This window comes from Cyphomyrmex costatus, unplaced genomic scaffold (assembly GCF_001594065.2).
Source record: "Cyphomyrmex costatus isolate MS0001 unplaced genomic scaffold, Ccosl1.0 scaffold188, whole genome shotgun sequence".
NCBI classification, from domain to species: Eukaryota; Metazoa; Arthropoda; class Insecta; order Hymenoptera; family Formicidae; genus Cyphomyrmex; species Cyphomyrmex costatus.
Genome location: NW_017275910.1, coordinates 122187 through 138179, shown reverse-complemented (window position 1 = coordinate 138179; position 15993 = coordinate 122187). Strand labels below are relative to the sequence as shown.

The following is a 15993-nucleotide window of genomic DNA, read 5'->3' as shown; positions in this document are numbered from 1 at the left end:
AATTCAGTGCGAGTAAAAAATTTATACGCTAAACGATATCCTAATCGCACTCAGACTTTACGTCAAACATTTAAAAATATCTACGACAAACTTGGACAAATTAGTAGTTTAAATACTTGTAAAAGTAAAAGTGATAAGCAAATAACTCATGCAGGGAATTCAGGTTTTCGCAAGATGACTCAAAATCCTCATATCAGTTTGCGACGAATTGAACGAGAAACTGATATTAAAAAGAATAATGTATTCCGTATTTTGCATCATTAAAAATACCATCCATACCATCTCAGTATTCACCAAGCATTGCATGAAACGGAATTAAATATTTGAATTATTAAATATTTAATAAAATGTTATGGTGTTTAATATTTAATATTATAAAAAATATATATATATATATATAAATGTAAAATGTTTGAAATAACAATATTAATTATTACACGTTGAAGGACACTTATACAATGGGTGCTTTCCAGCAAGGACAGAATCAAACACTGTGTAACACAGAGAATCATTTCATTCTCGTTTAACGTAGGCAAACAACAGGGATGCAATGATTCACTGTGTTACACAGTGTCTACTTGTGTCGTAGCTGGAAAGCAGCCAATATTAGTTATGACACGTTGAAGGTACTTACAATCTTGGTAAAATGGCCCCGTTCACAAATTTCTGATCTATCGGGACGATATGGCCAGTATCGAAAAGCTGCTACAGGCGACGAGTAACAAAAGTCAAATGAGAACAAAGATGAAAAACGGCGCGACTCGAACGAACACCGGGCGGGCGGGCGCCAGCGTCGACGCAGGTTAGGTTTCTCTGTGTTGTTATTGGTGCTACCAGTGCTACCACCCTACCACTGTCTTGCGTTATTTAGGTTTCTCTGTGTTGTTATTCGTGCTACCAGTGCTACCACCCTACCACAGCGTTGCGTTATTTTTCATAACGCAACGCTTTTGCGAAATAACTCAACGGCTTGAGTTATTGGCTATTTACCGCACGCAAAAGCATTGCAGTATAGGACACATTACGTGCACGCGTGAGGAAAAAATTATTACTATAGTTATTTAACAATAACAAGAAAGAAGGAAGCACAAAGCAAAGCCTATCGGTCAAAGCTAGATCAAGATGCTTATTATCATTATGTGTGAATTTATATATCGCGTATGTAGTTCTTCCAATCGCGTGCCGAACATTTTTTCAGACTTAAACGCAACCAGACCCGGATTAAAGAGTTGAGGGGCCCGGGGCTATTTAACTTTAGGGGGTCCTTTTTTCAATCTTAAAAAAAAAAAAGGATGATCACGTTCATACATAAAGCAGTATAATTAGGTTATTTAATCCAAAATAATAAATATTAAAATTTAATCATATAAAGATTAGAGATAAATAAATAAATTAATACATTCTTTAGTTAAAATTTTTTTTCTCAATTTTAATTTTACAAAATCTTGTACTAAATTATTAAAATCAATCGATCTTAAGACCATCACACATACAAAAATTTTAGTAGTAATCGTAAGGTCTTAAGCAAATCGGCCAATCACAGTTTAGCGTATTAAAATGTGAGATCTTAATCTTGATTGTGATTGGTCGATTTGCTTAAGACCTTACGATTGCTACTAAAATTTTTGTACGTGTGATGGCCTTTAGTAATTCAGATTCGAAGTAATTTAGATGCTAAGCCAGTTAAACATGTTAATCATTCGTCCAACATCACTGTTCTGTACATATTTTTTATTCTTTTAAGAACAGAGAAAGATTTTTCTGCTTCACAATTTGCTATTGGTATAGTTACAAATATTCTAAGCGTTATGTAAACATTGGGAAAAACATCAATCATTTGCTTCTCAACTATCCAGTTTAATACACTTTTCAACAAAATTAAAGGATCACTTGTTCCACCCTGTAAAAATAGGCAAACTTTGAGATAGAATATTTTCGTGAAAAATCATCGTATCGAGATGATTAAAAAAGCATTTTAAAGTTTGAAATCTCTACTTTTCAGATCTGTACTTGAAAAAACGGTCTTACTGATATTTCGTGAAGTTGCACAATCATAAATAAAAGTATGTCAAACCTAAAAATTTTTTACAAAATTTTGCCAAATTCTACGGAGCCAAGAAAAAATTATGCACAAATGCGGTTTACAGCTTTCGAAAGAGTGAATCTTTACCTTCAATTTATTTTTTTGTTGAGCTCTGTACGATTTTTTTTCACCGAATTATTTAATGTTGATGTAAAAAGGCCATTTTTACTTAAACGTTGAATAACTCGGTAAAAAAAAATCGTACAGAGCTCAATGAAAAAACAAATTGAAGGTAAAGATTCACTCTTTCGAAAGCTATAAACCGCATTTGTGCACAATTTTTTTTGGCTCCGTGGAACTTGGCAAATTTTGTAAAAAATTTTTAGGTTTGATACACTTTTATTTATGATTGTGCAACTTCACAAAATATCAGTAAGACCGTTTTTACAGGTACATGTCTGAAAAGTAGAGATTTCAAGCTTTAGAATGCTTTCTTAAACATCTCGATACGATAATTTTTCACGAAGTCATTCTATCTCAAAGTTTACCTATTTTTGCAGGGTGGTACAAGTGATCCTTTAATTTTGTTGAGAAATGTACTTTAAAAAGAGAAATAAAATGTATGAGACAGCATCTACTATTACTATATATTAAGGGAATAAAAACTAATTTTTTTTAAGATTAAAAGTAATTTTGAATGATTTTAATTTTAATTTTAATCAAAGAATTAAAATTTTTTCTTTAATATAACGCGGGGGTCCCTATTTCCGTGGGGCCTGGGGCTATAGCCCCCCCTAGCCTCCCCCCTTAATCCGGACCTGAACGCAACTCTAAATAACTACCGCGGTAATATCACTTTAGTTAGATTGACAATCAATCTAACAAATTTCGATGCTTATAGCATCTTATTAGATCTTAATAATATGTTGAAAGACATATATTAAAATTTAATATTAAAGTAATGATAATAATTGAAATCTGTGAAAAATAAGATTGCGAAGAATATCACAAGTTGGCGTTTCGTCCCGGCTTCCACTACTGGACTCATCGGTAAGGTAATGTAGTGGGAGCCTACTTTAGACGTCGATTTAATAACTTACACCGGTACACATTAAAAAACAGACACACGGTATAAACAGACAAAATGACACAGTCATTGCCAGAAATGTACACCAATATGATACATTCCCTATCTTCGTCTTAAATCTATCTTTCCTTGTTATTTTTATTATTATATCCTTTGACTTTCTATTCCAACGACATTATTTTATCTTCTTTAGCATTGATACGTGTTTTTGACAGCTGCAAAGTATCTTATTTTATTACACCTAACATATTTTATAATAAATTGACGCAGAATTACTTGTACACATGGATTTATCACAATTTTATTTTATTTTTGACAAGGTATATATTATTTTTATATTTGTATTAGATTTTAAGGTAATTATGCACTATAGGGGAGCCAGCTCCGATGACCTTGACCTTGACATATGTTGTCAAGGTCATGATTCTGAGCAACTTTGCCTTAACAACTAGGCGGCGGTCTCTTATAGTTTCTGAGATATTTAGACCTAAAAGTCTAATTTCGTATAATACAATAATATGTCTTTCCGGTATATATCTAGAAAATCAAAAATGGGAAACACCTACTTTGTTTGTAAAGTACTGAATGTTGCGAAGTGTATGCGTGTATGATATTAAGTACTATTCTGCACCCCCTCTCCCTATGTAAATGTGTTAAATCTTCTACGCGAAGCAACTATCGTCCCCCTCCCCCCTGTGCACGAGCACACGATTTCCATGGTAAATATCTAGAAAATAGGAAGCACCTACTTTATTTGTAAAGTAACTTCCCCCCCCCCCCCCACAGGGGCACACGACTTCTACGATTGTACTGTTGCTATGATAGTACTGTCGGGGCAGACCTCTGCGACGGTGTGGGTGCGGGGGGGTGGCCGAAGGCCGCCCCCTTGCACCCGCCCGTGTGTGTGTGTTCCATTCGTTATATAACGATTATGAGTCTATTACTTGACATTTTACACACACACACACACACACACACACACACACACACACACGCACGTACGCACGCACGCACACACACACACACGGGCGGGTGCAAGGGGGCGGCCTTCGGCCACCCCCCCGCACCCACACCGTCACAGAGATCTGCCCCGACAGTACTATCATAGCAACAGTACAATCGTAGAAGTCGTGTGCCCCTGTGCAGGAGGGGGGGGAGTGAAAGTAACATCGCGTGGAAAGTTTAACGTTTCTGAACAGGGAAAGGTGTAGAATAGTATTTGATATCATACGTATATAACAGAAATGAAACGTATATTTTAGAACTATGATTGTTAATAATTTTTTAACGAAGGACGAGCGACGGGAATGGTCAATGACCTTGACCTTCTTGAGGGTCAAGGTCAAGGTCAAGGTCACTCGGAAGTCATTTGAGGTTGACTGTGTAAAGCGAAACATTTACCCAGTAGGTTTCACTACTGTTAAAAATAACGCTTAATATCTCAAAAACTATAAGAGTCCGCCACCTAGTTGTTAAGGCAAAGTTGCTCAGAATCATGACCTTGACAACATATGTCAAGGTCAAGGTCATCGGAGCTGGCTCCCCTATAGTGCATAATTACCTTATCAGGATCAAAGATTAAAAAAAACACATATGAAGTCCAAGTCCAAAATGTATACACGGAATCTATGATTTTTTAGTATTATGAAGATTGTATAACGATAGTTTAATTTTAATGTAGATTTTGTATCATTGAAAATGACCCGATCGGTGTCGAAACGTCTGAATTTGTATTATTGTATTAATATATGAATTAAAATAATTTGTTAGATTAAATTGGCTCTACGCCCTAGTTACATTTTTATATTGTTTTATACATATAGAGCCTTCTTATTAATTTTTAATTTTAAATTTTGATTTGTTAATTTTGTTAGAAATTTTTTATAAATATAACAACAGTGTGATTGACTCTTTGCTTACCTATATATTTGCGCAGTGTATATGCTTTTAATTGCTATATTTACGAAATAAATAATTAATACCATGTAATCAAACATATAAACTGTATAATTATTTAATACAGAAACAATGCAAGCTGTCATATGGATTATTTAATACACAGTTATGCTTTAGTTTAGGCAAAATTAACAATAAAACAATGTGCGTATCTTATATGTACAATACAATCAAATAATTATTTAATTAATTGTATTATATAAGATAATTATAATCATTCACAAACCTTTGAGTACAGCGCAACTTATCTGTAAATTATAGGCCTATAGTTTACATAGTGCAATTGATACGAGTACTAACTAGTAACTTTCTATTGAATTATCTTAATTTCAGCGTTATGTGTAAACATATACATGATATGTGTATTTAATTAATTATTTTGATGCATATTTTACTAATTTAACATTCTTTAAATATATTGTTGAAATTAAGATTATTTAATAGAAAATTACTAGTTTACGCGTATCAAGCTCGGTGTAAAAGGGGTCATAATCGCGGTTCTTATCACGCGTGTGAGCTCACCGGAGGACAGTATATACAGTAGCGCAACTCTGTCGGCACTTTTGATCTTAGTGAAGCCTAAAATGAAGTGCGCATGCTCGAAATGGGTAAGTTGCCCAGTAACGTCGTCTACACTTCTATCTCACTTGCTCTAATTCCTCTTTCTTTCCTGTTTCTTTCTAGCTGCCTAGGTTATTTGTATGAACAGTAAATTAAATGTACAAAAACAAAAAGAAATAGATTTATAATTGTAATGCGTTGCAAAATAAAAAAAAAATACAAAAATAAGAAAATATAAAATTATATAAATATTGTATAAATATTATACTGTAAAAATATTTTAATTAAAGGTCGGCACATGATGCTTGTTTTCCTGCTAAATTGTTTGCATCTTTTGAAAATTATTAGAATTGTACCACACAGAATTAACACAGATTTTCTAGCTAAAACGTAAGTAATTCAACAGAAAAACACAAACATCATTTTCCGTAGGTTTAAAATATTAATATAAACAATAAAATTTACTGTTATTTATATTATTACAGATTACGTAATAAGAAAACAGTACTATATGTTTTGACTATATAATTATTGTAATTATAAAAGTATCTAATAATAATTTTATGAAATATATATAAAATCTGTAATAATATAAATAACAGTAAATTTTATTGTTTATATTAATATTTTAAACCTGCGGAAAATGATGCTTGTGTTTTTCTGTTAAATTATACTTACGTTTTAGCTAGAAAATCTGCGTTAATTCTGTGTGGTACAATTCTAATAATTTTTATACATGACTTTTAAACCATGTTGAGACTGTTAGAAGGCTGGGGGAGCATTCACTTTCTTTCACACCCATGACTTATTTGATTTTGTATATGACTACTGAAGATGGCCCGGATGTAGGCCGAAACGTCTAGATGTATATATTTTATTATTTATTAAAAACGTTTATTTGATCGCACTAATTACAGCGAATTGCTCTCATTAGCCTTAATTTTTTATATTTTGAATTTTTCGAGAGTTGAATTTTTTATTGATTTATACAATATTTATATAATTTTATATTTTCTTACTTTTGTATTTTCTTTATTTTGCAACGCATTACAATTATAAATCTATTTCTTTTAACATTTTTTAACAGTTTTTGTACATTTAATTTGCTGTTCATACAAATAACCTAGGCAGCTAGAAAGAAACAGAGGGAAAGAGGAACTAGAGCAAGTGAGATAGAAGTGTAGACGGCGTTACTGGGCAACTTACCCATTTCGCGCATGCGCACTCCATTTTAGGTTTCACAAAATCAGAAGAGTTGCGCTACTCTCTCATCTAAAAAAGGACGATCAAAACAAAAGAAATTCCGAATATCACAATTCGCTGTTCGCGCATGTCTGATCAACTTAAACTATGTGTATCATACTTACAAACTTAAAACGTAATTAATTTCAACAAATTTAATTCGAGAATCTTTATTATATACATATATTAATTTAATTATAATCGTGCATTCGATGTCTTTTGTAAAAAAAATCACTTTTTGGAGCCATTGTATGAGCTATAACTGCTATAAGTGACCACACAAACGATGCTTATTCATTCGTCCATAAACGGATCACGTGCCCAAAACTCAAATATTTTATTATTGGCTTGAGAGTCACGATTACGAATTACAAAAAAATAGAGAACCGTCTATTCTGCAATCTACAATCTGGATCCGAAGCTGCCTTGTCTTGATTGGCTGAATTCCGATCCGTGTCCTCAATCCGTAGTGTGATACGGGCTTAACGGTTAAGCTAGATCTCGGGTGCTTCTATATAATTGCGTGTGAATTTATATACTACGTTTGTAGATTTTTAACTTAAATTGTTAGTTGTTAGTCAATTTGATATATATAAGTTAAATTGACTAACAATTTTTGATACTTTTTGCGCATCTTTAGATCATTAATAATGTTTTGCGAATGACATATTAAAATCTGTAAATCAACATATTAAATCCGTAAATCATTAATTTTTCATTGCGAAAAATATTTATCTCGACTGGGAGTTGAACCCGGATCTCTGGCATTCCGTGCGAGCGTCCTAAGCCTTTAGACTTATTAAATTATTAATCAATTTTTACTCGTGATACTGCAGTAGTTTTTAGCAGGGCTGGGTAAAATGCCTTTCGAATTCCATTTAAAATACCAAATATAAAATACTTTTAAAAAGAGTATTTAAAATACAAAATGTAAAATAGATTCTTTTAATCCATTTTAAATATAAAATAGATAAATGGGAATTTTAAATGGTTTTCAAATGCAAAATGGTCTTACTTGGTATACATATTTTTAAGTATTTTATGTTGGAAATTACTTTGCATAATGCTGGAACATCCATTTTTTTTAATAAAAATCGATATTTATGGATTTGTAACTAATATCTATTTTATATTACAGTTTAATTCACAATTTATTGGGATAATTATAAAAAATTAAAGAAAATACAAGAAGAAGGAAGTCAATAACAGTCAAAGCTGGATCATAATGCTTATTATAATTATGTGTGAATTTTGTATACTGCGTATGTAGTCCCCCCATATAAATCGCGACGCTGATAGTTTTTCAGCATTGACGCGCGCATACATACTTACTACCGCAGTAATATCACGAACTTTAATTGATTAACAATTTTTGATGCTCATAGCATCATGGATCTTAATAGTTTTGAATGACATATTAAAATCTGAAAAGGATAATTTTTAATTTTCGTATTTAAAATTCTGTAATTCTTATGTATTGCGAAAAATATTAATAATTTTGGTGTTTCGTCCAGGTTTCCACTATTGGACTCATCAGTAAGGTATTGTAGTGGAAACCTACCTTAGACGCCTGTGTAAATTATTAAATCGAGATTCTATATATAGAGATATACGCGTATCTCAGTATTTGCAAGAAATTTTTACGAATATCGATAGACCTCTGATGGGGGAGGGGATCGACGTAGTAATATTCTTCGCAATATTTATCTAAAGTAGGAATAACGTCTTTTTCAAGATCGACGTGTATTAACAAATATTAAAATCTTTTTAAGACTGTACAATGATAAATAATATTTATATGGGAGTACTACATATTACAAAATTCACACATAATTATAATAAGCATTGTGATCCAGCTTTGACTGTTATTAACTTCCTTCTTATTGTTGTTTATCATTGTACAGTCCTAAAAAGATTTTAATATTTGTTTAAAAAAATACATTTTACAGTAATACAGTTTTATTTAATTTAATAAACGCACTATTTACTTTGAGTAACAATTGTTTTTTAAATGTATCAGACAACATCGTCATAGAAGAAATTGTGTTTTCACCAACCACGATACTTAATTCTTCTTAAGGGAAAATTTATGAATACATAAAAAAACCATTTACCTATTTTATAAATGGTTAAATGATAGACATGATTCCATTTGAAATGTAAAATGGAAATGGTTTTCCAAAAAACTATTTAAAATGGAAAATGCAAAATGCCATTTCCATTTTAAATATGTATTTAAAATGGAACTATTTTAAATATTACCCAGCCCTGGTTTTTAGTAGTATGCGTTTCAAGTTTGAAAAAAATTTAGCACGCACGTGTGTGTGTGTGTGTGTGGGAGCGTGTGTGTGTATGTTTGTTCATTGGTCACTTTAATCGTTAATGTGATAACTTAAAATATAATCAATATTCAATAAAATATATATAATGTACAAATATAATTTTATTTTTTGCAGGCAATGCTCTTAATTATGTGTATGTATAATTTTAAATGGGCAGTCTTAATTGCCTATTTTTGGTATGAAAAAGCATCATTCTAATCATCTACCGACAATTAAAATACTCTTCTTAAAATATTGATAGATCTAAAAAGAACAATGCTCGAGATTCTTTGAACTATATAGAAGTTAAAAAAAAACAAATATATAATATTTTTAAGACTTTTACACGAGTGTTTTCTTTAGAGGTGTCAAAGGGTTTACGGATTATTGTTGTGTCGTGATTCATTGTTAATATGTCAACATTTTGTGAATCTTGCCGTTCACTTCATTCAGGGCAAGGAGCGTAGTGAACGGCAAGGTTCACGAAATGTTGGCATCAGCAACAAATCACGATACGACGATAACTCGTAAATCCTTTGATATCTTAAAAAAAATGTACAATTTTTGATTAAAAAATTCATTTTGAATAAAAATTTAATTAGTAGCTATTGTTATATTGTTTGTTATAATTTTTCAATATATAATTAGAAATATTTTAGGTTTTTTCTGTTTTCTTTTGTACAGTATAATATTCTATAAATTTTTTTGTAGACTGAGCACAAAATAATTAAAACGTTTTAATTATTATAATTATTTGTTATAATTATTTGTAATACAATAGGATATTACAGAATTAAATTATGTATTGCTATTAGGATGCCTCCATGTGAAAACAGTCAATTTGTAGTCAATAAGAGGACATTATATGTATCTCGATTCTGTAATAGGCCTTCTACAATAAATTATAAATCATAAGCTAGAAATGAACTAATCACAGTCATCAATTTTTAGTTTCTTACTTCTGACTTATGGCCTATTCTTTATGTCTTATTGTAAGTCTATAATTTTTAACGATAGTTCGGCATTGTTGCATTGTCGTTGCGCAACTTTTTAATCATATCTGCACAACAATATAATGATATCGATACTGTCGTTAAAAGTTGGAGTACTGAATTCGCAGTTTCAAATCCTCATTGTATATATTTGTTTTATTCTGTTTTATACTAAGGTTGATTGGAAAGTTTGAAGAAATTTAAAGAAGTTTAAAATAATCTGTTTCAATAATTTATATGTAATTATTTATTTGTTGTATTATGGATACATTGTCTTTTTACAATTTAGAAAATTGTATCTTGTGTCTGGACAACATCTTATACATAGGATAGGATTAATCTAAACATCACAGAGAATGACAGACACAAGAAAGTGTATATAACAAAATAGTGTATTTTTGTGACGCAAAGTACAATTATGTTGTAAATATCGTGTGTGTTACATTATATTAGGTCAGATTTTTCTTTTACTTATATATATCTATACAAAGTTTCCTCTATTGTTTTATGAAATTACGCGTAGCATATTACATGAACCACGTAAAACAAAATAAGTAACAAATTAAAAAGTTGTTGTATAGTGCTGATTTTATTTTTCTACATTTTCAGTGCACTCGCATGTAAAAAATGCGAATTATCTTAATAATTATGAAATTGCAGGAGTACATTAAGCACTTTTAAATAGTCGCAGTTTAAAGGCTTAACGTATTAATAATCGCCATTTTATGCAACACTCGATGCAAGTAATCGGAACGTTTTTCACTTTTTGTCGTCAATATTTTAATATATTTTAACGACTAGAGTAAACATATACACATATAACCATCTACAGATAGTAAACTAAACCGATACATTATTGTCTTTTCTTAGCAGCTTTTACAGCCTTTGATTTTTGTTTTTCTCCTCCAGAAAGAAAAGACGTTATTACTTCAGACATTTCTGGCATATTATAGATAGTGAGATTATTTAATTGCTCCATTTCCTACAAAATGCATTTAGTTTATGACTTTGTCAAGGACTAGAATATATAGACTACATGGTAAATAGTATAATAATTTATATAGACGAATTATCTTACAGTTAATTATCTTTCATTAATTTTTAGACATTAGAAAAAACTCTCCTAGTCTTTAGGGTCACTCAATTTTTGGCCGGTCTTTAGGTCTTCTTACCTTCCTAGTTTCAGGATCATTCATAATTTTTGGCAGAACCATTATCAATAAAAGTGGCAGAACCATCATTAGAACCTGAATATAGGAGAAAAAAAACCATTTTAGTGAAGAAAGTTAAAGTTATAGACTTATATAAAAGACTGCATACTTATATATGATAGTCAAAGACATGAAGGATAGGTATATACAGGATAATCCAGATCAACCACAGGAGCCAGCACATACATATTTTTCATGAAAATCATGGTAATCTGGATTATCCTGTATATATTAGATTTTGTGCATAATAAAAGAAATACAAAAATAGAAAGATACTAGAAAAATAAAAAAATGTGTGTGCATGTGAGAAATGTAGAACTTAAACATACAATAGATATAAAACATATGTATAAATGCTCTTATGTTCTTTATACTATTGTTATACAAAATTAAATGTATGTTACATTTAATCTTTCCTAATTTTTTATTTCTCTAATATTTATTCCTGTTTCTCTAATATTTCTTTTATTGTGCACAGAACTTTACTCATAATATACTATTGCATAATTATTGCTATTTCTTACTAATATCTTAACATTTCCAAAGAAAGTGCGTAGTCTATAAACCTGTTATTTTTAACAAAACTTCTTGTATGATTCACTCTTCCTTTTTCTTTTCATGTTTGAGAGAAAAAGATATGTGATCTATACAAGTTCTAAAACTAAAAAGAACAGATCTTATATAAATCTATGATTAAAATGCATGCATTATCCACATATAGAAAGCATTACCATGGGATTGAACAAGAAGTCTGTCAATCGCCATTGCTCTCTAACTTGGAAATATCGAAATGGTGTTAAAGGCCTCATTTTCAATGGATAAGGTACTTGAATTACTTGTGATGTCTGTATTAAATTGACCTTTCGAGCTCGGAATTTTCCTTTAGAATTGATCTCTACTCTAACTGGTTCGTAAACATAATTTGGATTTACCACTTCAACCATATAAGAACCAGATGGGACATTTGAGATTATAAAAGTACCATCTTCCCTGAAATAAAACATCCTTTAATGTGTAACATGTTATACATATTGAGACTTGTACTAAGCCTTGTTACAATGTTAGGAAACGCTCTGAAATCTTGAATAGAGAAAGAACAACATTAATAATAATAATTACAGAAATATTGGTAATTAATTCAGTATTAACATTGAACAATTCAACAATTTGATCAGTGCAACTTTAGTATATCCAAGATCTCGAAACGATTTCAGTATCATGGACATAAGATTTTGAAACGATTGTAGTTATGTACATACCTCAGGAAGCCGTAGTGTTCGCCTCCATTTGCCATCACGTGCGTCATGAGCTGCCATCCAGTGGAAGCAACGTTGTCCCAGGGAAACACTTTTCCCTCGATCACAAACAGATCTGTGGATGTGTCTTCCTCGTGCTCCGCTATTACGTATCGCTCACATAAATTTGCAAAGATGACGAGTAAATACAGAATTCCCTTCATGATAAAGGCGAGTGGACAATCATTAACCTCTAAAGATTAACTATGTACTCGTATCGTCGTAACTTTCTCATCCACCAAGCAATAGCAAGTTATCGATATGTCTGGATGTGTCATCACAGAACCATGGTATATGTGGTATAAAGGTGCTTTTTCATGCGCAGCACGCTGCAGCAGCAATTCGTTACTATTGGTTAAGAATTTTATGTAAGCTAGATGACGCACTTCCGGCGCAAAATACATTTTGCCGCAGTTCGTTGAAGTTGAACCGAACGAACAGCAAACAGCAAGCGGCAAAATCGAGAAAGCGTACAATATGTCCGTCGTTTCATTATGAAAATATTATTTATTGCAATAAATATTAGGAAAATAAACGAAAAATGGCTTCGGATAAGGTACGAATGTTTGTAAATTAGATCATTTTATACTTTACACTTTACTTTTTCAAATTTGTAATAAAGTATAAAATGATCTAATTTACGAACATGTATCCGTACCTTATCCGAAGCCATTTTTCGTTTATTTTCCTAATATTTATTGGAATAAATAATATTTTCATAATGAAACGACGGACATATTGTACGCTTTCTCGATTTTGCCGCTTGCTGTTTGCTGTTCGTTCGGTTCAACTTCAACGAACTGCGGCAAAATGTATTTTGCGCCGGAAGTGCGTCGTCTAGCTTACATAAAATTCTTAACCAATAGTAACGAATTGCTGCTGCAGCGTGCTGCGCATGAAAAAGCACCTTAATAAGAGAGGTATAGCAAGGCGCATGCAGGGGAACGGGGAAAATTGATTGACCAACCACAACGCTGTAAGTTTTTGAGGCGCCAATTCAAAAGTCTGTATGTACTCAGGTAGATGGAAACAAATAAATCTTATTACAATCAATATAATACAAATTTAAAATCGGCAATAAGGAGACAGCGCAGTAAGTGGTGCGCAACGTTAATATAAATAATAAATAAAAAAAAATTTTTTATTTATTTACTAAATTTAATAATATCCATCGATGTTCCTATTTCCAATAGGTGTAATTACAACGTTGTTACATATTCCGGACGTTTCGGCTATATATTTTAGCCATCTTCAGCAGAATTTTAAAAAAAGATTTCTTCTTGTGTTCCAATGCCAGCATAAATTTCGGCCAAAAAGTTTCCAGGCTTATTGGTAACGAAATTGTATCCCAAAAGGATCACAAGTCACAATTCACTCGATGTACATAAATTAAAATTAAACAAAATTATTCGAATCCAACTCATTATAAATTGTAACAATCCCTGTCAAATCTAACGCTCGCAAGTATAAAATGTTATTACAAATAGCCTTGAATTATTTAATTATTTAGTTAATATGTCAAAACTGAAGAAATATATATATATATATGTAAGTGCATAGAGTATACGCTATTTCGTTTCAACAAAATTACTGGATACTCTTCAACTATCCTTTTACTGCAGAAATAAGTTATCTTGATAAAAAAAGGTATGTGTTAGAAGAAATAAAATAAATAAATTAAAGAAGACTCTTGAGAATTTCAAATAACAAGAATAATCAGGCTAATGAGAGCTATTCAGCGGTTATTGGTGCGATCATATATAAGATATGTTAGAGTGTGAATATTATATACCACGTAAGTAGTTCTCCCCCTTGCGCGCCGAACATCCGTCGAACTTAAAACGCAAATCTAATTAACTACCGTAGTAATATCACAAATTTTTGATGCTTATAGCATCTAATAAGATCTTAATAATATGTTGAAAGACATATTAAAATCTTTAAATTAAATATTAAAGAAAGAAATAAATTTAAAACTAAGAAAAATAAGAATTTGTGAAGAATATCACGAATATGGACGAAACGCCAACTCGTGATATTCTTCACAAATTCTTATTTTTCATATTACAGTTTCATTTCATATTTTCGTCATCAGTAATCTTCATTGAATAGGTAAGTAAATAATATATATTCCATGTAGCAATGTTTACTTGCAACTTTGTAATATTTCGGTACCCATGTCTTAAAATAATTGACCCCGGCGACTAAAGAGGTTAGACAACGATTTCGTTTTGGTACCGAAATATTACAGAGTTGCAAGTAAACATTGCTACATGGAATATATATTATTTACTTACCTATTCAATGAAGATCACTGATGACGAAAATATGAAATGAAACTGTAATATGAAACGAAAACTGTAGAAAGCGTAGGGCATAGAAACGCAACAAATCCTGAAATCACTTTTTACTGGCGAGAATGGGAACACTTCTCCAGTCAGTAAGATGACGTCACCCTAGTAATATTATTTTACTGACTGGCAAAGGGACTATGGGAAGACAGCCCTAAAACAGAGATGCGTCATTGAAGGGTATGGCTTGTCCAAATCACGTGATCAGAGAGCCATTTTAATTCACTGTTGCATCTAATAGATATAGTTTTATAACGTATGTACATACATATATATATATATAAAGAAAAATTTAGACAATACAGTGTCGAAGTGCAATGAACAACTATTATTATGGTGTAAGTATTCTTATTTGTGTGAATATTTAATATCGGACTTAACCTAACCTAATCTAATCTTTCTACCTTTTGCATCAACTGTTATCAGCTTATTGGTCAAGGGCACTTATATTGAATTAAAATGGCGATGGTTACCTAACCCAACCGACGCAATGTCGCATCTCTGTTTTCTAGGCCTCTAGCATTCAGTAGCAGGGCCATATATGTAATACTACTATATGGCTAGGATGAGAGAGAAGTCCATGTCCCAGAACCACGGTGCGGGAATATACTTCTCTCTCTTTCTCAGTGTACTTTGAACGTTGTGCGCATGCGCCGGATTCATCCCCTCCATCAATAATAAATAGAAGGATAAATATACATATGGCTGTCTTCCCATAGTCCCTTTGCCAGTCAGTAAAATAATATTATTAGAGTGACGTCATCTTACTGACTGGAGAAGTGTTCCCATTCTCGCCAGTAAAAAGTGACTTCAGGATTTGTTGCGTTTCTATGCCCTACGCTTTCTACAGTTTTCGTTTCATATTACAGTTTCATTTCATATTTTCGTCATCAGTGATCTTCATTGAATAGGTAAGTAAATAATATATATTCCATGTAGCAATGTTTACTTGCA

The 15993-nt window shown here is 31.6% G+C and overlaps 1 protein-coding gene across 2 annotated transcripts; it reads right to left on the bottom strand.

The window, feature by feature from the left end:
* Positions 1 to 10760: 10760 nt before the first annotated feature.
* EMC7 (ER membrane protein complex subunit 7) lies at positions 10761 to 12963 on the bottom strand. Of its 2 annotated transcripts, none has more exons than XM_018537902.1 (4): positions 12653 to 12852; positions 12125 to 12383; positions 11355 to 11429; positions 10761 to 11164 (listed from the first exon to the last, which is right to left on the bottom strand). In XM_018537902.1, exons 1-4 carry the CDS (start codon positions 12850 to 12852, stop codon positions 11036 to 11038), a joined length of 663 nt encoding a protein of 220 aa, XP_018393404.1. In that variant the 3' UTR covers positions 10761 to 11035. The 2 variants fall into 2 exon arrangements, 1 of the variants encoding a protein (XP_018393404.1); XR_001940670.1 differs by having other exon boundaries at positions 11083 to 11164; positions 11261 to 11429; positions 12653 to 12963.
* Positions 12964 to 15993: the final 3030 nt, after the last annotated feature.